At 42.9% G+C, this 19,303-nt stretch overlaps 1 protein-coding gene across 1 annotated transcript in view; it reads left to right on the top strand.

The window, feature by feature from the left end:
* The window catches only part of LOC124622772 (myrosinase 1-like), a 60,084-nt gene extending 41,210 nt beyond the window's left edge, over nt 1-18,874 (top strand). Inside the window, exons 8-11 of the mRNA XM_047148564.1 lie at nt 1,380-1,495; nt 8,238-8,372; nt 8,465-8,571; nt 18,736-18,874. Coding sequence (XP_047004520.1) covers nt 1,380-1,495; nt 8,238-8,372; nt 8,465-8,571; nt 18,736-18,874 — 497 coding nt within the window. The remainder of the gene's footprint in view (nt 1-1,379; nt 1,496-8,237; nt 8,373-8,464; nt 8,572-18,735) is intronic.
* The last annotated feature ends 429 nt before the right edge of the window (nt 18,875-19,303 follow it).

The raw sequence follows: 19,303 nt of genomic DNA, 5'->3' as shown, positions 1-19,303 counted from the left end.
CAGCCTATGGGAAGATGCACTAATGACGGATATTTGGGATTTCCTGCAACTGGAAATTGTTTTTGGATTACTTCTTTGGCCAGACGCCCTTCGTGACGCCACAAAAGTCAGTCACCCTAAGAGAGGGACGATGTGTGTACCACTACTTTGGAAAATGTACTGATATTGTGAAGTATGCTTTCATATTTCAGCCCTTTGGGTGTCGTGATTTGGAGGTGCAGTTAATCTTCAGAGAAGTGTGGAAAGCCGCCTGAAATCGACCGTTAGGTTTTTGGGTGTGAATTTTCATCAAGCGCGTGGAATACCCCTGTCCCACAAGTCAGCCTCCTGCGCATTAAGTTCGACAAGACTGTCAAATTACTCAGGTCCATTTCACAGAGTGCTGTGTGTAGCTGTATTGAGTTTTAATTCCACTGCGTTCATCAATGGAGCATTGGAGGAAAATATATACATGGCTCCGTAAGAGCTGTTGTTAATATCATTTTATCTTTACTATCATTAGGGAAGTTAAACGTTGGGCGTCGAAGATTCTGTTGTTAAATTCTACCCATATTCAAACTGCCCAGTAACTATTCACGAGACACTTTCATACATATGAATACGTTCAGCGCGACGTGTTAGTCCAAACTGGCGTGGGTCCATGACGGCGGCACACCTTCACAGCATAACACCGGCCTCCTAAAGCGGACTCTGACCGTATGGAGCTGCTAGCGTGTAACCCGGAGCGCGAGGTCAAAGTGATGTTTCAGCTTATTACCTGGCTTAATTTTGGCGTGAGAGATATTTCCAAACGATAATTCGGAAGAGGGTAGAGTTGTGCACCTTCGCGGCAGCTGAGTGGTTGCTAGTTCTGAGGATTCAAGGTATTTAGAGGATACTTCTAGCAAGCGTTGAACGGAATTACTTTTCAAAATGGTGGATTATGTTGGAGAATTTAGTGTAGGTCTCTGTAAACAGCTCTTTACATTGATTTTAAGGTTTTGAGAAGCGATTTGTCTCATGTTGTTTCACATAGAATCAAGTCCAAAATGTGACTGTGATACACAGTTTTACTTATAATTTAAGACTTTTAACAATTTATTTCGCCTACCAAACGAATGACGTGAGAGAACAGCCAGAAAAACAACCGCGAAATGAGGTGAAAAGTTTTTCGGTAATTTTATGAGGTAACAGCGGCGTTCCTCGTAGATTTGGTAAACTTTCAGCATAGTTTCAGGACATCATAAAACTATTATCTTACCTCATTTTAAGAGAGCTGAAAGTGCCGTTTCAAAAATGCTTACATGATTTGTAGAATTAAGTTAGTGATTTTATTATTTGTAGATATGTTTAACAGTCCAGAAAAGTGTTCATTTAACAGAAATGAAACTCTGTTGCAGGTGCGTCTGACTTTCTTGGAGTGAATCATTATTTAACGAGCTATGTGAAACCAAGCGACTTTTGGAGTTCTCCGTCCAAACGGCACGACTCTGGTGTCGTCAGTGTCAATATTGGGGTAAGTAAGCTGTAGAAGTGCGGCACAGCGTTTCCAGCCGTGCTTTGGGCGGTTTGTAATTTTAAGCGGTGTTCGGTGTTGGATCAGTTGAAATATGTTACGTACTGAAATTTCGTCTTAACACCTGTCGTCGATATGTTATGACGTCACAGCTACGGAACAGTGCAGACACTGAACAGACAACACATTATGACCACGTTCTCAATAGTGCGTGGGCTCACCTTCGGAACACAAAACAACAGTGGTTCTGGGTCGCCTGCTTTCGACTGGTCCTTGGACGTCTACGTACAAATCACGGAAATATCGTGAAGTACGGTTTGTGGGCGCAAAGCTGGCGTCAGAAAACGTCGCAGGCGTGCTCCACTTCGATCAGGCGAATTAGACGGCCAAGTTATCGACGTGTGTTCACTGTCGCGCTCCTCGAAGCACTGAAACACTGTTCTGGCCTCATGATAGGGACAGCTATCTTACTGGAAGATGCCGTCGCCGTTGGGGGAAGACATCAAACGTGAAGGGATGCAGATTGTCCGCAGTAATGCTCACGTAGTTTGCAGCAGTGACAGTGGTTTCGCTTACTACGACAGGTCGATTTGAAGCCCTGGTGGGTGCCCTCCGTATCTTTCTTCTTCTTCTTCGCGGATGGATCACTTAGGACCACGCGTAATCAACATTTGTTGCCTTCCTTTTCGCCTAGTATTCCTTCATAAACAACGAATGGGCTAGATTTCGTTACATAGACCACGTATGTCAGTTACTTTTTCTCTCTTCTTCCTCAAAACCCCGTGTGTTTGTGACTTTTCTGATTTCATTTCTATCTTGTATATTTGGGGACCCTAATTCTCTCAGGTCTTTTTCCGTCTGTTTGTACCAGTTCGGTCTTGTAGTTCTGTTCTTTAAAAATGTATGGATTTTGTGCGTTAACCTATTTGAGTCCATTCTTTCTAAATGCCCCATGAATTGGATTCTTCTCATGCGCATTGTGTCTGTTATTTTGGAGATATTTTCATATATTTATGCATTGGGTTTTGGATAATGCACACCATCTTTAGTTCTTGGTCCTAGGATTTTCCTGATTATTTTACGTTCTTTCACTTCTAATTCCTCTTTTAGTGTTCTGTGTTGACGGTTTAGGGTCTCAGATGCGAAGAGAGCTTCGAGTTTAATTACTGTTGTGTAGTGTTGTATTTTGCAGTTCCACGACAGACTCTTTTTGTTGTAAATGATTTTTGTTAATTGAAACGCCGTCTCCATTTTCTGGACTCTTGATTTGACAGATTTCTTTTCATTACAATTTTCTGTAATCCAGTCACCTAAATATTTAAATTCTTTTACTCAAGAGATGTAGTTATTACCAATCTTGAGATCAGAAGGCGCATCTTTGATGTCAGTCATAAATTTTGTTTTTTCAAATGAAATTTGTAATCCTATTTTTGCTGCCTGCTCTTGTAATAATTCTAGCTGTTTCTGTGCATCGGTAATGTCTTGTGCGATCAGTGCCACGTCATCAGCAAATGCTAAACAGTCTAATTCTATGCCCTTACGTCTTGGTCCCAGTCTGTGTGCTAGTGCACCTGCTTTTCTCCATTCTCTAACAACTTTTTCAAGAGCACAATTGAAGAGCACTGGGGACAGTACATTCCCTTGTCGTACTCCTTTGTCTATTTCAAATTCTGTGCTCAATTTTCCCATAAATTTTACTTTGGATTTGGTCTCCGTGAGTGTTTCTTTTATGATGTTTGTTGTCTTTTGATCTAGTCCAAATTCTACTAATACTTCAAAAAGGGATTCTCGGGCTGTACTGTCAAATGCTTTTTTAAAGTCGACAAACGTGATGACATAACTTTTGTTTGAGGTACTATGCAAATATTTCATTGTGTTTTCCAAGTTAAGGATTTGTTCTACGCATGCTCGACCTTTTCTGAATCCACCTTGGTATTCGCCTAGTTTTGAATCCAGCTGAGGTTCTGCTCGGTTTAGTAGCGCTTTAGACAGAATTTTGTATGTTATTGTCAGTAAAGAGATTCCACGATAGTTGTTGGGGTCTGTTTTACTTCCTTTTTTGTACAGAGGCTGTCTTCCAATCTTTGGGGATTTTTTCAGTTTTCCAGATTTCGTGTGTAATTTCTTTGAGTTTTGCAATAAGATTTTCTCCTGCATTTTTCCATAATTCTGCGATCATAATACACACATCAAGAAAAGTTTTGCATGACCCTGGTTCCCAGAACTCCTGAAGATAGTCGTTGACTGTGAATGTTGTATCACAGACACAGTCCCTTTGACCAGAGATGTCACTAAACCCGCACAAAGATATAAACAACCTTGAAGGAGCAGCGTCTATTGAACGGAGGGGTCCAATAGCCGGTCAGTTCCAGTCATTCCACCAGGAAGGAGGTACACGGCTCGTGTTGTCTGTAGTTCAACCATGCCTAGACAGTAAATACTGTGGTTCGATCGCGTCCGCATTGTTACTTTGTGCCAGGAAGGGCTCTCAATAAGGGAAGTGTTCAGGCATCTCGGAGAGATCCAAAGCGATGTTGTTCGGACATGGAGGAGATACAGAGAGACGAGAACTGTCGTTGGCATGACTCGTGGAAGGCATCGTAATGGCAGTACGATACGTGAATGCCATCCTCCGACCGATAGTGCAACCATATCAGCAGCATATTAGCGAGGCATTCGTCTTCATGGACGACAATTCGCGCCACCATCGTGCACATCTTGTGAATGACTTCCTTCAGGATAACAACATCGCTCGACTAGAGTGGCCAGCACGTTCTCCAGACATGAACCCTATCAAAAATGCCTGGGATGCATTGAAAAGGCCTGTTTATGGACGACTTGACCCACCAACCACTCTGAGGGATCTACGCCGGATCGACGTTGAGGAGTGGGTCAATCTGGACCAACAGTGCCTTGATGAACTTGTGGATAGTATGCCACGACGAATACAGACATGCATCAATGCAAGAGGACGTGCTACTGGGTATTAGAGGTGCCGGTGTGTACAGCAATCTGGACCACCACCTCTGAAGATCTCGCTGTATGGTGGTACAATATGCAATGTGTGGTTTTCATGAGCAACAAAAATGGCAGAAATGATGGTTATGTTGATCTCTATTCCAATTTTCTGTGCAGGTTTCGGAACTCTCGGAACCGAGGTGATGCAAAACCTTTTTTTGATGTGTGTACTACCGAAAGCGGCCTTCGTTAGAATAGGCGTTCTCCTGCATGACAGTGAATCCAAATACGAGAATCAATCTGGAGTCCATGGGTCATCATTTCCATCGATCCACGCTTCACTCCCGACGATACGGTGAAAAAAATTTCAGAAAAATGGCTGTTCAAAAAGAAGTAATTAAAGCGCTCCAATCAAATAACATTACGCCAGAGGAAAATATGAAAATCAGCGGATGAAGTTCACACTTTCTATCTGTTTTATTGAAAGAAAATAACCTATCAGACCGGTAAGATTTTACGGAAACGTAACATCAGATGTCAGGTCAAGCCATAAGATTGGTAAAGGATAGACGTTCTTCCCTGTCGGTATGCGGGGCATGCAAAATTATTTGTAAGTGTGGTGGGTCAGCATTGGCACTAAAAAGAGAAGTATAAATACGCCTTTGAAGTAAAATAAATGTTTTTGTCTACTAGGGAAAGGAGAAAAATCAGCTGTAGCAGAACACGCTCCTCAGGCTGGAAACGATGATGGTAAATTTTCCGAGACAAAATTTTATCTACATTGACGAACTATAATCGACAGTTATACAGGGTGTTCATAAACTCCCGTTACAAACTTCTAGGACTTATAGAAGGGAGTGAGTACGTAATACGAGGGTCACTCCAAAAGAAATGCACACTATTTTTTTTAATCCATCTTTTATTCTACATGTTTGAAAGTTTTACAGTGTGTAGATACATCCTTTAGGAACAACATTTTAATTTCTCCACATAATTTCCATCCCTCTCAACTGCCTTACGCCATCTTGGAACCAGCGCCTGTATGCCCGCACGGTAAAATGCTGGACCAACTTGTTGGAGCCACTGTTTGGCAGCATGCACAAGGGTGTCATCATCTTCAAACCTTGTTCCACGAAGAGAGTCTTTCAGTTTCCCAAAGAGATGATTGTCACATGGAGCCAGGTCAGGACTATAAGGCGGGTGTTTCAGTGTTGTCCATCCGAGTTTTGTGATCGCTTTCATGGTTTTTTGACTGACATGTGGCCGTGCATTGTCGTGCAACAGCAAAACATCCTGATTTTGCCGATGTGGTCGAACATGACTCAGTCGAGCTTGAAGTTTCTACAGTGTCATCACATATGCATCAGAATTTATGGTGGTTCCACTTGGCATGATGTCCACAAGCAAGAGTCCTTCGGAATCGAAAAACATCACAGCCATAATTTTTCCAGTAGAAAGTGCGGTTTTGAATTTTTTTCTTGGATGAATTTGAATGATGCCACTGCATTGATTGCTCCTTCGTCTCTGGTGAAAAATGATGGAGCCATGTTTCATCACCTGTCACAATTCTTCCAAGAAATTCATCTCTACCATTCTCGCACTGTTCCAAAAGTTCACTGCATACCGTTTTTGTTGTTTCTTTGTGAGCCACTGTCAGCATCCTGGGAACCCACCTGACACAAACCTTTTTTAACACCAACAATTTCAGTATTCTGCAAACACTTCCTTACCTTATCCCAACGTAGCGTGATAATTCGTTCACTGTGATGCGTCTGTCAGCAGTCACCAATTGTTAACTCTGTGCATATTGTCTGGAGTGTGTGCAGTACGAGGCCTGCCGCTGCGAGGACAATCCTCAATATTGCCGTGCCCGCTTTCATGACGTAACCTGCTTTCCCACTGACTAACTGTACTGCGATCGACAGCAGCATCTCCATATACCTTTTTCCACCTCTTGTGTATGTTTCCCACTGCCTCGTTTTCACAGCACAGGAATTCTATGACTGCACGTTGCTTCTGACGAACGTCAAGTGTAGCAGCCATCTCGAAGACATGCTGTGACGGTGTCACTCACGGGAACAGGTTGAACTAAGTTTGAAAACAAGCGGGAAGGATGTATCTACACACTGTAAAACTTTCACACTTGCAGAATGAAAACGGTATTTTTACAAAAATAGTGTGCATTTCTTTTGGAGTGATCCTCGTATTTAGAATAGGAACCCATGTCGGACACGTTATCCAACTACGCTACGGGGCGTCAAATTTATAAGCACCGGCGCCTGTAAACGTATGTACATAAAGGGTGATTCCGTGATGATGTTAAGACTTTCAAGGATGATGTAGACATGAATGAATCTATTTGAGTTATGTATCCCTCTAACGAAAACGAATGAGTCGACAACTATAAGCGAAAACCGTACTGATACCTCTGACAGTGGAATATATGTACCGGTGTTGTTGTTAGTAAGACTGCAGGGTAGGCACCTTCCAGAGGTATGGACCAAAACAAGAGAAAATGTCCGGTAAACAAGGGCTCTAAGATGCACAGCTGAGAAGCCATGAGCACTTGTTCATCTTCGCTAGAGCGTAACACACATCTCCTCTATAGAACAAATGCTTATAGCTTTCAACGAATGCATTTCAGAGCCCACGTTTACTGCACATTTTCTCTTGTTTTGGTCCATACTGCCACCTCTGAAAGTTGCCTATCCTACAGTCTTAGCAAAAACAACACCGGTACATATATTCCACTATCAGAGGTATCAGTACGGTTTTGGCTTACAGTTGTCGACTCATTCGTTTTCGCTATAGGGACTCATAACTCAAAGTGATACATTTATCCTCCTCCCTCACACTACAAAGTTTGTAACATCATCACGGAATTACCCCTTGTACACATACACATACATTTCAGGCGCCGGCGCGCAAAACACAGGCGCTCTGTAGCGTCGCTGGATGACGTTTCCGGTCAATGGTTCCTATCAAAAATGCTATGTACTCACTTCCTTCCAAAAGTCCTAGAAGTCTGTAAGGGGAATTTCCGCACACCCTGTATACAGAAGCCCTCGAAATACGGGGCATAATGGATATAAGTGCAGATATTTTTATATGTGGTGCCTTAATATGTATACACATTGTACCCATGATTTGACTCTTGCCATATCACAAACGAAACGAATAGTGATCACTTTTAGCGTGAGCTACAATCTCGGAGAAATGCTCTATCCTCTGATGTGTGTCTCTTCTTGGAATGGAGTTTTTGTATAGTCTTCGTCTGAAATCCTGGAGATATTTATGAACAATGGTGTAAATCCTACCCTCTCCCCTCCGCCAACCCCGCCATCAAACCCCTTGGAAAACGAAACGGTGGGAAATATTCTTTTCATATTGATGCTTCTGACTAAGACATTAATTAAAATAACGATACATTAATGTTTTTGAAATAAAATTTGTAATCAAAGAGATAAGACGATGATGGATGCCTGATAGTTGTGACATTATAAAATGAAGTGGAAAAACAGTGATGGGGATGTCTCTGATTTAGCCGTGCTTGGGCATATTATCTGGTTGATTACTTTTAACGTTCCTCTGTGGATACCTGTGTCATTAAAAGGACGTATGGTGTCACGGCAATGAGGAAGAGAAATTCCACACTGCGCATTCTGTGATGTTTTCTACATTCGAATAACTGGTTTGCAGACACGGTTCCTTGTGATGTCCAATTCTTGAAAAGCACTTTTCAGGTAAATTATGTTAAATGTGCCTTCATTTTCTCGTGTTCCAGTACTATCCTTCGGGATTCCGCGACTTACTGAACTGGCTCGTTAAAGAATACCCTGGTTATCCAATCTTTGTGACAGAAAACGGGTGGTCAAATACTGGTGGTCTTAATGACACCGACAGAATCGAGTACTTTACGGTGAGTTACGATAATTATCTTTGGAAACAGCAAACATTAGTAGTTTACCTCCTTAAAATGAACTCCTTAATGGTTTTAAATATTCATTACAGTCGTACCTGACGGCTCTTCTACAAGCTATCCACGTTGACGGTGTTCCTGTGATTGGCTACACCTGCTGGAGTCTCATGGACGACCTCGAGTGGATCGACGGATTCACGTAAGTCCTTGTGCACGTTCAAGTTTCTTTTCGTTTCCTCTTGATCAAGGCTGAAAAATCGATAAAGCCATTAACTGATCATGGAAATGTGTTCTGAAGTTTTAAGTACTGATGACACGAACATACAAATTATTAAAACCGTCGCCGAAATTATTATGCCATTTCTTAAAGAGAACTTCAGTTTCGTTTTCGTTAGCCATAACACTTCGTTCTGACTGGAAACAAAACCTAATTCAACGTAAGCAGAATAATAATAACTGGAAATTATTATCCTAATTATTAGAAGTTTTAGATCACATTGCTCATGAACGTTAACTGGAATATCTGAAGATTTATCGCATCCATGATAAATTCTTGAAAAATTTTTTTCAGATAAGTTATCTTAAATGTGCTTTCATTTTCTCGTGTTCCACTACTAGCCTTCGGTATTCCGCGACTTACTGAACTGGTTCGCTTCTAGATAGCTATTAGGATAGCAGATAAATTGATCAAAGTGACTCATAAGCTCAGACACCCCACAGATTGACGCGAAAGAACAATTTCTCTCCTTGATTTCAGTGAGGTATCTGGCAGCGATGATTTTATTATCCTAATGTTGAAAACGACACAAATGAGTTTCTCAGACACTGACTTCGGAGGTACAGCCAGAAGAGCAGAAAGAAACATAAAATAATCGATTGTCGATTGTCAAAGTAGGAATGTGCTCTGAGGCGTGTCTTTGGGTACATTCCTTGCCTCGTTTATTTTCTCTCTTTATACAAATGCTACGTGGTCTTTGTTATTACCACTTGCTTCTCGTCGTCGTTGGACAATCCGCTCTCAGGCGTGCCCTAGAGTTCAGGATTTTCTCCGTTCATTTTGCCCTTGTGAATCAATGATCTTACCTGTTTTAATAAGACTCTCTTAATGCTGATACCCAGTATTATCGAACTGCCAGTAATAAATCACCTAATAAGTCACGTTCGACGTATCACGCATGAATGGTACACTGTGTTCACCATCAATACACCTGCAACGCATGGGTCTCAACTTAAACCAGCTCCGTGTAACAGTGAATGCTTACCACAAACATGTAACTTCCAGTCACTTTAGTCCATCTTATGAATAATTAGCATGGATGTGATCGGAAAAGTGACGTGAATTTTCATAAGCACCCCTTTTTTTTCATTCAAGCTTCGTAGTCACTGGACTCTCCCTCACTTGTAGTCGCGTATGAAATACCTACCATCATTACGTAATTCCAGAACTGGTACTTCTAGTATCTGCCTTGAACGTAGGTATAGTTCCAAATCTTTCTCCATTTCCCTCTCTCATTACCAAAAGAATATAATATCTCCACAACAAAAATGGAAATAACACTGATATGTAGTTTCATTAACTAGGAATAACACGCGTGTCTTTCCTTACAAATGCGCTTGTTCTGGTTAGTGGACAACTCGTGGCAGCTGTTTGCAGGGATCCACACCCCACATCATTCCATTTTCTTCTTTTCTGTGAAAATAGCCTACACACTTGATAGGTTTTCTTACCCGTGCTGGTTTCTAGTCGAAACTGGCTGCATATGACTAGCAAATAACGCTAATCCTTCTGGCACAGAGTGTTCACAAGACTGCTGTCTGTATGCTAAACTACAGTACAGTGGCATGTACTTGGCCATACGCTCTCTGCTGACTACACGTGTGCTTCAATCTGGCGTCATCAATATTGATACAGTGACGTCTGGGGGTTCATGAAAGATGGACCACTGACTGAGTACATTGATAAAGGTGTACATTTAACTTACTAAACAGCCGTTTCAATACATAGGCTGGAAAGCACACAATATTGATATTGTACGAGAATAGCGCTTTTCAGTTCAGAAGGAGTAATGATGAACATAATTACTATATCAGAAGGAAATACTACATTCATTATTCCACATTAAGCCCAAAAAAGGCTGCACAAAGCAAAATTCTTCAATGATTTAAAATGTCTGACAGACTGCAAAGTTTAATTCGAGAACAAAGTGAAAAAATTTCTCCTTGACAAATCTGTTTCGTAGAAGACTTTCTATTTACATAATATGTAAGGTGTCACTGATTGGAAACTACTAATTTCCATTTTCATTAAAACAGAACAAACTGTAAATGGTCAGCATGTAGCCATTATTACATGTGAATGTATAATATGAATGTAAAGTGACACATCATTACTTTTAACCATACAAATGTTGTATGGAACATGAAAGTAACTCATCGAGTCCTAGACTGTAATAACATTGTGAAATGCCTGCAGGCATACACTGTAGGTGTGGCTCTCACACCTTTCTGCGTCACCGACGTGGATCATCTTCGTATGCTGCTAAATGGCAAATACGAAGGCCGTTTTTCGCTCACTCACCTAATTTTACACGTATCAAATAACAAAATAACATCGGTCGTTACATTTTGTGACCTGTAGATAATGTCCTCATAGATAAACACTCATATCTAACTAAAAGAAAGTATAAAGTTGTATTGAATAATTCAAACAATGTAAGCAGTTAGTGTGGGTGTGCAACAACGTAAGCGAAGAAATTACACGTATACTTTTATACCGACATCTGAGCAGTTTCATCGTTAGCTGTTTGTTTAGTAGCACACTGTTTCAGGATTCTGTCGCAATTGTAGCTCATTAGCATGTTTGTGAGGTGAAGCTTCTTATATTCTCTTTGTTTTGGCAATTGAAGTAAATTTTACCGTGGCAACAACAAAACTGTAGGTTCACTGCAGACTCAACGCTCATAACGCTTCTCTGAAAAAAAAAAGGAAAAAAGTTCAGTCCGGGGAAAATAAATCAAGACTACTGCAGCAATTTAGGGGTATTCTGTAACCCAGTGTATTTTTAAAAACGAACGACTGCGACTAAAATTTGCCAAAGGCAGCAGGCAAATTTCGGTCCTAAAGTGTCACAGTTAAAGAATTTTTTCCCCAGTTACCAACGTCACCATATTCAACGATTACAAATCCACTATGGATTCTCATACAATCGACGTTTCCAAGTGACGACCTCACGAATAGCCTGCTAGTGCTCGCTTCTCTACGCAGACGGGTTGGGAAGCGCCAACTCTCATAATCGTGTTTGCTTTCTCTAAATGGATTTGTCAACACAACATAAATAGTTAATAATATCCCGTAATCATAAACTGCAAAGAAGATCTGTATATGAATCATTTATTTAGTTGAAAGACAACACAAATGATGAAACAGTTTACACCGTACATAACCTGTACCAGGCAATTTCAGTTTCGTAACAACAATGAAGCTGTATAATGCGCGGCAAATACGAGAATGGCGCAGAAATTTCCCGCAGTAAACGAACATCAACGTCTGCAGTTCCAAATTGACGCTTTCTAGAAACATTTGTTGTCACTGACGGCGGACAAGCGGACCCGCAGCAGATAAAGTAAAGAAGAAAGTCACTCATTCCACCGGCAGATCAAAACGCCACGGAAATGGAAATGAGCGTTTGGCGTCATTGGCCGGGAGGCCCCTTGCGGGGCAGGTCCTGCCGCCCTGGTGCAGGTCTTACTACAGTCGACGCCACATTGGGTAATCTGGGCACCGGATGGGGATGAAATGATACTGAAGACAGCACAACACCCAGTTCCTGAGCGGAGAAAATCCCCGACCCAGTCGGGAATCGAACCCGGGCCCGTAGGACGGTAATCCGTCACGCTGACCACTCGGCTATCGGGGCGGACAGCAAAACGCCATCACCAGATGCCACAAGAGAATTGCCACCATCCTGTGCCCTACTGTGCAAGTGTTTTGGCGGTAAGGCGGTCCATGTGTCCATGGGCGTTCCCAAACGGTCTCAGCGGTGGCAAATCGACCAAGGCCACACAAGCAGCGAATCGAGGCTGATTGTTTACATTATCACGCTGTTTGTATGTACGTGACGCACGAGCGAGCAAACCGTCGTTACATTAACAGTACATATGCAAGTGTGCTGCCGCACAGAGAGAACGATACTGTGCCAGTGGGTGCACCTCACCTTACTGCAGCCAGCAGGTTTCACATTAAAACATACATTAAAAGTGAAATAATAACTGACTTGGGTTTCAGTCTAAAGTTAAGATAGAGGCTTGTACTAGCAAACGTCATTGAGTCGATCTTGAGAGCGGCTTTCATTCACCATCAATGACTGGAAATAAACCTCCTTAACTGTGGAATAGATCATGATGGGTTTTATGTCTGCCTGGAGTGGCAAACGTAAGTTGGAATTGGTAGCAGGAGGTGACCGGGGTGAGACGCAAGATCTGATGGCCGAGAAAAGATTAGTATCAAAGTAAGGCAGCAGCGATCAGGAAGATACTTATCTTTATTCTCCACGCTGAAGCAGGTACCGTCTATTGCTCTCATAGAAAGTAGCTACCTAATTAAGTTCACAATACCATTCACAAATCCACAGTGTAATCCAAATCGTAACTAAGTTCTAAGCCCAAGGTTGTCATATGAAATTACACAATAACACTTCGATATTAACACAGCTAGCGAGCAAGAGCGATGGCCGTGGCGTCAGGTCTGTGCTCCCGTTACATGTTGTGGGCATGGAGGGAGCTGCCGGCAAGAACCATCGAATGGCGCGACGTCATCAGCCGGAGGTAACGCCATGTACCTCCGGCGGCCGCGACGTGAAGCTAAGGTCGACCGCCGCGCGTGTGCGTCCGAGCTGCAGGGCGCGCGTGATTCGGTTAGGTCCGCGGACATAGCAATGGGCAATGATGTGTCCGCCTCCATAGCTGAGCGCTCAGTGCGGCAGAATGCCATGCGAGGGGCCGTGTTCGAGTTCCCCTCGGAGACTGGTTGTTGTGTTGTCTCCGTCATCATTTTACCCTCAGCGACTAAGTTTCCGAGGTGGCATCGCCTAAAAGGACTTTCCACCAGGCTACCAGTCTACCTTTTGGGATGCCCTAACCACAATCATTTAACTTTCCGTTTCAGGTGGTCACACGTAATATAGGCAAAATACCATCGCGTCACGCTATAGTTGTGTTATACCAGCGTGCAGACAGGAAGTTATCGGTCGCTTAGCACGGTGCACCATAATAAGACAACACCTTGTCAATCAGTCTTCCAGTAGCCACGGAAATTGGCACCGACCGGTTTTCCGCAGTAAAAGCAGAATTTGAAGTAATGTTACGAACGGATAGCATGCGCAGAACCAACATCCCGTAGGCATCACTAGTAAATCTAGTGAAGAATAAAGACGGCATCTGGAGCCCCTGAGGAGATTACGGCGGTTTGACTGCACGTACCATCCCAGACTGCTGCCCCGTCCATGATATGTATTAGCTGTAGCTGCAATTTTTAGCGTCATTGTCTGTAAGAAGGCTCATAACCATATTTCTGTGGCTGATGAAGGCATCCCTCAGACGGCAGTGATAACACATTTCGGTCTTTATGAGTATCCAGTCACGCCATCTGGAGTAAACGGTGCCGCCCAGTTATAACAGCGCTTTGTAGATGAAGTGCAGTTGGGACAGAATTTCTGTTTCACCCATTTAGGTAATACTTTGGTATTTTTCCAGTCAACAGCATTACACAAGAAACACTTCAATGCAGTGTTCAACGGGATACGAAAATATGCTTCTGTAGTGAATACAACAAAGTGTGTTCTGCGCAAAAAACAGGTATAATTCCTCGGCCACATGGCTTCTGTTGTCACTATTTGTCCACTCAGGGAGAAGAGAGAGCTCCTTAAAAACACCCGACGTCCAACAGATTTTCTGCAACTAAGAACATTCCTAGGAATCGTTGACTTCAGCTGATGACACCTGCCAAGAGTAGCAGAGGCACAAGCACCTCTCACTTCATCACTGACGGATAACAACGCTATGGGCAGACGTCGCCTGCCATGGACGCCGGAAATGGAACATGCACTTGAAAAAGTAGAAGAAAACTTACAAAACGCAGTGCTCTTGTCTCATCCGGTCCATAATGCGACATTAGCAGCAGGGCAGGTAGGTGCTAATCAGCATGCGATAGCCGCAGCACCATCAATACGCTAACAAGTGTGGAAATCCTTAGATTTATTTCTCACAGAAATTGATAGAGCTACAAACTAACTGGAATGCATAATGTTGCTTAGACGCATGTACGAATTTTCCAAAATCCATAACACTGCTGCATGTCGTAATGTTATTTATTCTGCTTAATTCTTAAACCATCATCCACGGCAGAAAAAGTATCACAGATGTATCACATGCCATATATCCTTTGACATACGTAACTACTGAAAACGATAATTGCCAATAAAAATGAAAGATTGTAGCAAGATTAAAAATGATGCCCCACTGACAAAAGGACAACACGTGGTGTATAGCAATACAAGTCAAAGAAAAATGGAGTGCATACGACTGACACACGCTGGCCATCTATGAAGCTATGTGGCACTTCCGCCGTTACACAAAAGACAGACCATTTCCAGTCTATATAAACGATAAACCAATGTGTTCGCTTGTAAGGTATTCAAGGAGGGTTCTTGTCGTCGATAACTTCGTCAACTAGAGTTAATTGGTCAATTCAGGAAAGACGTAAGTCACATAAGTGGGGCCCAAAATGTGTGAGCATGGTTGGTTGCTATTCCGTCATTCTGCGCAACGGATTAATCTGAGATGTACCCTTTACCCTGTGGCTCCTGCAAGACGCAATTTCCACCCCCACACTACTACAGAAGTCAGACAGACGCCCCTAACGTTTTAAAGAGAAATGTCTGAAAAACTTTCAGCAAGAAATATCTTCTGGAGTCGTCCGCTGTAAGGAAATGACACAAAAATGCACAAAACTTCTTACGTAACTAGTGGGATATTTGGGTACTGGAGAAGTGCTAGTTAGTGTAAGAAAAACATGAAACTAACGAAAATTATTATTTATTTTGCTAAAATTCAAAGAAAACACAATGGCACCTTTAGTTATGACCTGAACGATGTCCGGGTTCTTTTCGGAATGTGAAGTTACCACTCAAGGATAGGATTCACTAATGAAATTACTATACAAAGTTTAAGGTTGTTATTGACTTGGCAGAATGGCTGAGAGCCGCGCCTACTCAACTTCAATAGAATGTTGCTAGGTACGGTCAAGGCTGTCGCGTGTCAAATGCAATGAAGTGTACTGTTGTGGAGGAAATATGGGGCTAGCAATAGCTGTAGCGCACAGTACCGTAAGCTGCGATGACTGCTGTCTGCGCCACTCGCTGCTGACAAATAAGATAACTCTCTTTCTATCTGGATTGACCTTCGCCAATCAAACTCTCCCTACACCTTGATGAAGTACTCCTATTCGCCCCTAGTCTAACTATTGGCGTGGTACACCAGTCAGATAACCAGTCCACCGCGATGCCACTCAAAATTTCGCTGGCAGGCGTTTAACTATAACTCTGTCCGTTCACACCGCACAATAAGTGTGGCGGCCAACACAGTGAACAACACTTAATCACAAGGACTCAATATAGAGTCGCACTCCGATTCGCTCTCGACATAGGTGCTCTCCCAGTGAAGTACAGAGGAGAGACTTGTTCCTCGCTCTCTCGAGTACACGTACCAGCGCACTCGCTCTCGTTGCGTGTCCCCGCTCCAAGAGCGACAACGGAGCGGCCCCTCTCCACGCCAGACGTGAAGGGGTATATCTTTCAGTCTCTTCCATTACTCCTTCAGCTCAAGGCGTCAGAAACATCGTCTGCCAATCAGCATTGCTCTTCTAAAACGCGAGAATGACGTTTCGGTTAAGGCTACCAATCCAGAAATCTGTAGTATTGGCGTTTGGCGTTTGCTGTCTCCCTGTGAAAATCTCTGAAACTGCATGCTATGTTTGTAAAGAATGCATAGGTTGGGCGCTCCCACACAATGTAGCGGAATTTGCTTTTAAGCCGAACACGGGGTCGTTCCCCCTTTCACTCGGGCAAACGCTGTCCGCTCCACGGGCGGCTGCCGGCCGACGTAGATAGCTCCCTGTGAAAACCTCTGAAGGGACCGGCGTCCTGCCGTGTGGTGTTTTCCCCTCCCGAACTAAAAGCTTTTGTGACCGTCGTGTCTTGAATGTGTGTGTGTACTCCAGCTTCGAGTATTTCAACCACGATGCACTTACTTGTTATTTGCATATTGTTTACATGAATTCATACAACATTGACTTTATCTTATCGAGTTTGGGTTCGAACGAAGCGTCTTGATGTGCGGAATATGATTGTGAGGGCGGAATATGTAAGCAATGAAGGTCAGGAGACCACGACTTCTTACAAATGTAGTCACTGATTTTTTCTCTGGGATTGGTGCCATCGCTTGTGCAATAAATTACAATTAGCTGAGTGCAGCACAAGCCACAGGCAAAATGTGACCCAGCAGTAAAAAAAAAGACGACCGCCAGTGGTCGAGAACGTGAGCGACATGTCGAAAGTGCAAAGTTGTTGGACATACACATAAGCCAGTGGTAGAATTGCCAGAACCAGGAGACTGTTTCTCCCACGTACGTACACGAAGATTTTGTGGGCCTGCTTGCAGTATCCAAAGAGTATCGGTGTACATTTACGTCTGTTGTTGACAGATACACTCTTTGAGTGGAAGCGACGCCAGGCAGTGGTATCTCAGCGGAAACAGCAACAGGAACATTTTTTATGACTGGACTAACGGTTGCGACTGTCTAGCTCATGTCACTACGAATGAAGGGCGAAAATTTGAGTGGAGGCTATTTCTCGAACGCCACCATATGACTAGCCACCTTCTTGCAAGCAACACGGCGGTAAAGCGCGGACGTGTCACTTTAAAAGCCGCGCTTAGGCATGCACCAAGGGAACAGCTGGACCGCCGCTGTTCCACATGCCTTACTGGACCTCCGCACAGCTTTCAGATCAGACATCGATACCGGAAATGGTTTTGGGGGACATTGCACTTCCCGTCGGCGTTTTTTCGGTATAACAGCTGTCAGTTGAACCATGGCTACCGTTTTTATGGAAGCAAGTCAAGATGCAAATCTTTAAGCTATGCTCTTCGCGAGCACCCAGCCACGGAAATCAGAAAGTTTTCATCCACAACGACCTTAAAACTTGCTCACATGTGATGCTAAGGATAGATGTAGTACGCCCACCGTTACGACCGCCATAATTTAGACCTTCCTTAAATGCGATGAACATATTCTGCAAATAATGTGCAACGACAAACTACTAACGGTATCGCTGGAAGCCAACACCAGACGGGAAACCTGGGACTCAACATCAACGATTTCAAACCAACCCTCCAGTTGGGCTGGTCACTCAGAAATACTCGCACAGTGTGGGCTGGAGAGGGGGGGGGGGGGGGCTAAGGCTACATGGGAAACATCGACTTTGGATAATAAAGTGCCGCGACATTACATTTTCTCTTTGTACTTTTTGCCAGATCTTTGTTTACTTACGTTACGAGCGTATTACTGAGTTATTACCGCATGTTTTACGCAGGAATCTTATAAGATCTTGTATTTCTTATACTAGTGCATATACAGGTACGTGATGCTCAGTACATCAGTTCTTATGTCTAGGTGATCCGTATCATACTTCTTTACGAACTTTTTCAAACTATTTGGGTTGTGTGAGTTTTTCGTTAAAATGGTTGCGCTCATACGTACTACCGTTTGGAACAAGATTTCATTTCTTCATTCCAGTGGAACCTCTTAAAATTGTCCAATTGTATCTGTTATTTATACCACAGACGTGCTAATAGCATTGAAATGAGGGTTCCTCATCATTCGGCTACTACCAACTTATTCTGTTTTTCTGTTTTTTTCGTTGTGTTGATTGCTTGGTGGTTCTTGACCAACTGCGTCTGTGTTGTGTGCACAAGCGCCTACACTTTACCATTCGTTCTTTCCCTCTGGCGCGTCTGCGCCTCTCTAACACAGAGCGACTTTCTCCCTGCTATCCTCGATTTATTGGTACATCATTTTCAGTATACAGGAAACCTAAGCATGGACCCGTCATTTTCTATTCGTAATACAACCCTACCCACGTAACTCCCACCACTTATTAAAAAATCGCGTTTACACTGTCATTTAGAAAATTCAGTATACACAAAAGCATCGAGAAAATTATGTTATGTAACAGTAATCTGTCACTGTAAGTAGTGCTAGAATCAGTACACTTGTCTGTCAAAGCCTTACCAGTTTTAAACGTTTGCAGCAAGAAATTTGGGCTGTACGAGGTGGATTTCGACAGCCCGAACAGAACCAGGACGCCAAGGGTCTCTGCAGCTTTCATGTCGGAGATCTTCGAGACTAAGGAGCTGCCTCAGGAATACTTCCGCCACAGTCTCCCCTGAACTACAACTTATCTTGGTCTGCTCTTTATGTACTGCAAAATAAAGAACTTTGGCTAAGTCTTAATCATTGACGTTCTTTCCTTGTGTGGTAGCGAATGCAATCCGCAGAATCACAGCAGTTCGTTATTGAGACCTTCATCTGGCAGTGGCATTTCTGTTTTAAGACAATCTGAGTTCTGATCCCATGTTGCTTATGTGCACATAGTTCTTAAAATTTCACTACATGAAATGCTTTAAGATAACGAAATTAGGCTCCATGGGAAACGGACAGCATTGGATTACGCCTGTCAAGACATTAAAATCGAAAGTACTAAATTTTCCGTACGTTTACATTAAAAAAATTCCTTAGTAAGCATGAAAAGAAGGTAACACATGTAGTAGTAACTGTAAGAAGCTGAACTCCCACATTAATCGTATATACCGTTCTAT

Source organism: Schistocerca americana, chromosome 7 (genome assembly GCF_021461395.2).
Source record: "Schistocerca americana isolate TAMUIC-IGC-003095 chromosome 7, iqSchAmer2.1, whole genome shotgun sequence".
Taxonomy (NCBI): Eukaryota; Metazoa; Arthropoda; class Insecta; order Orthoptera; family Acrididae; genus Schistocerca; species Schistocerca americana.
This window is presented reverse-complemented; position numbering and strand designations above follow the sequence as displayed.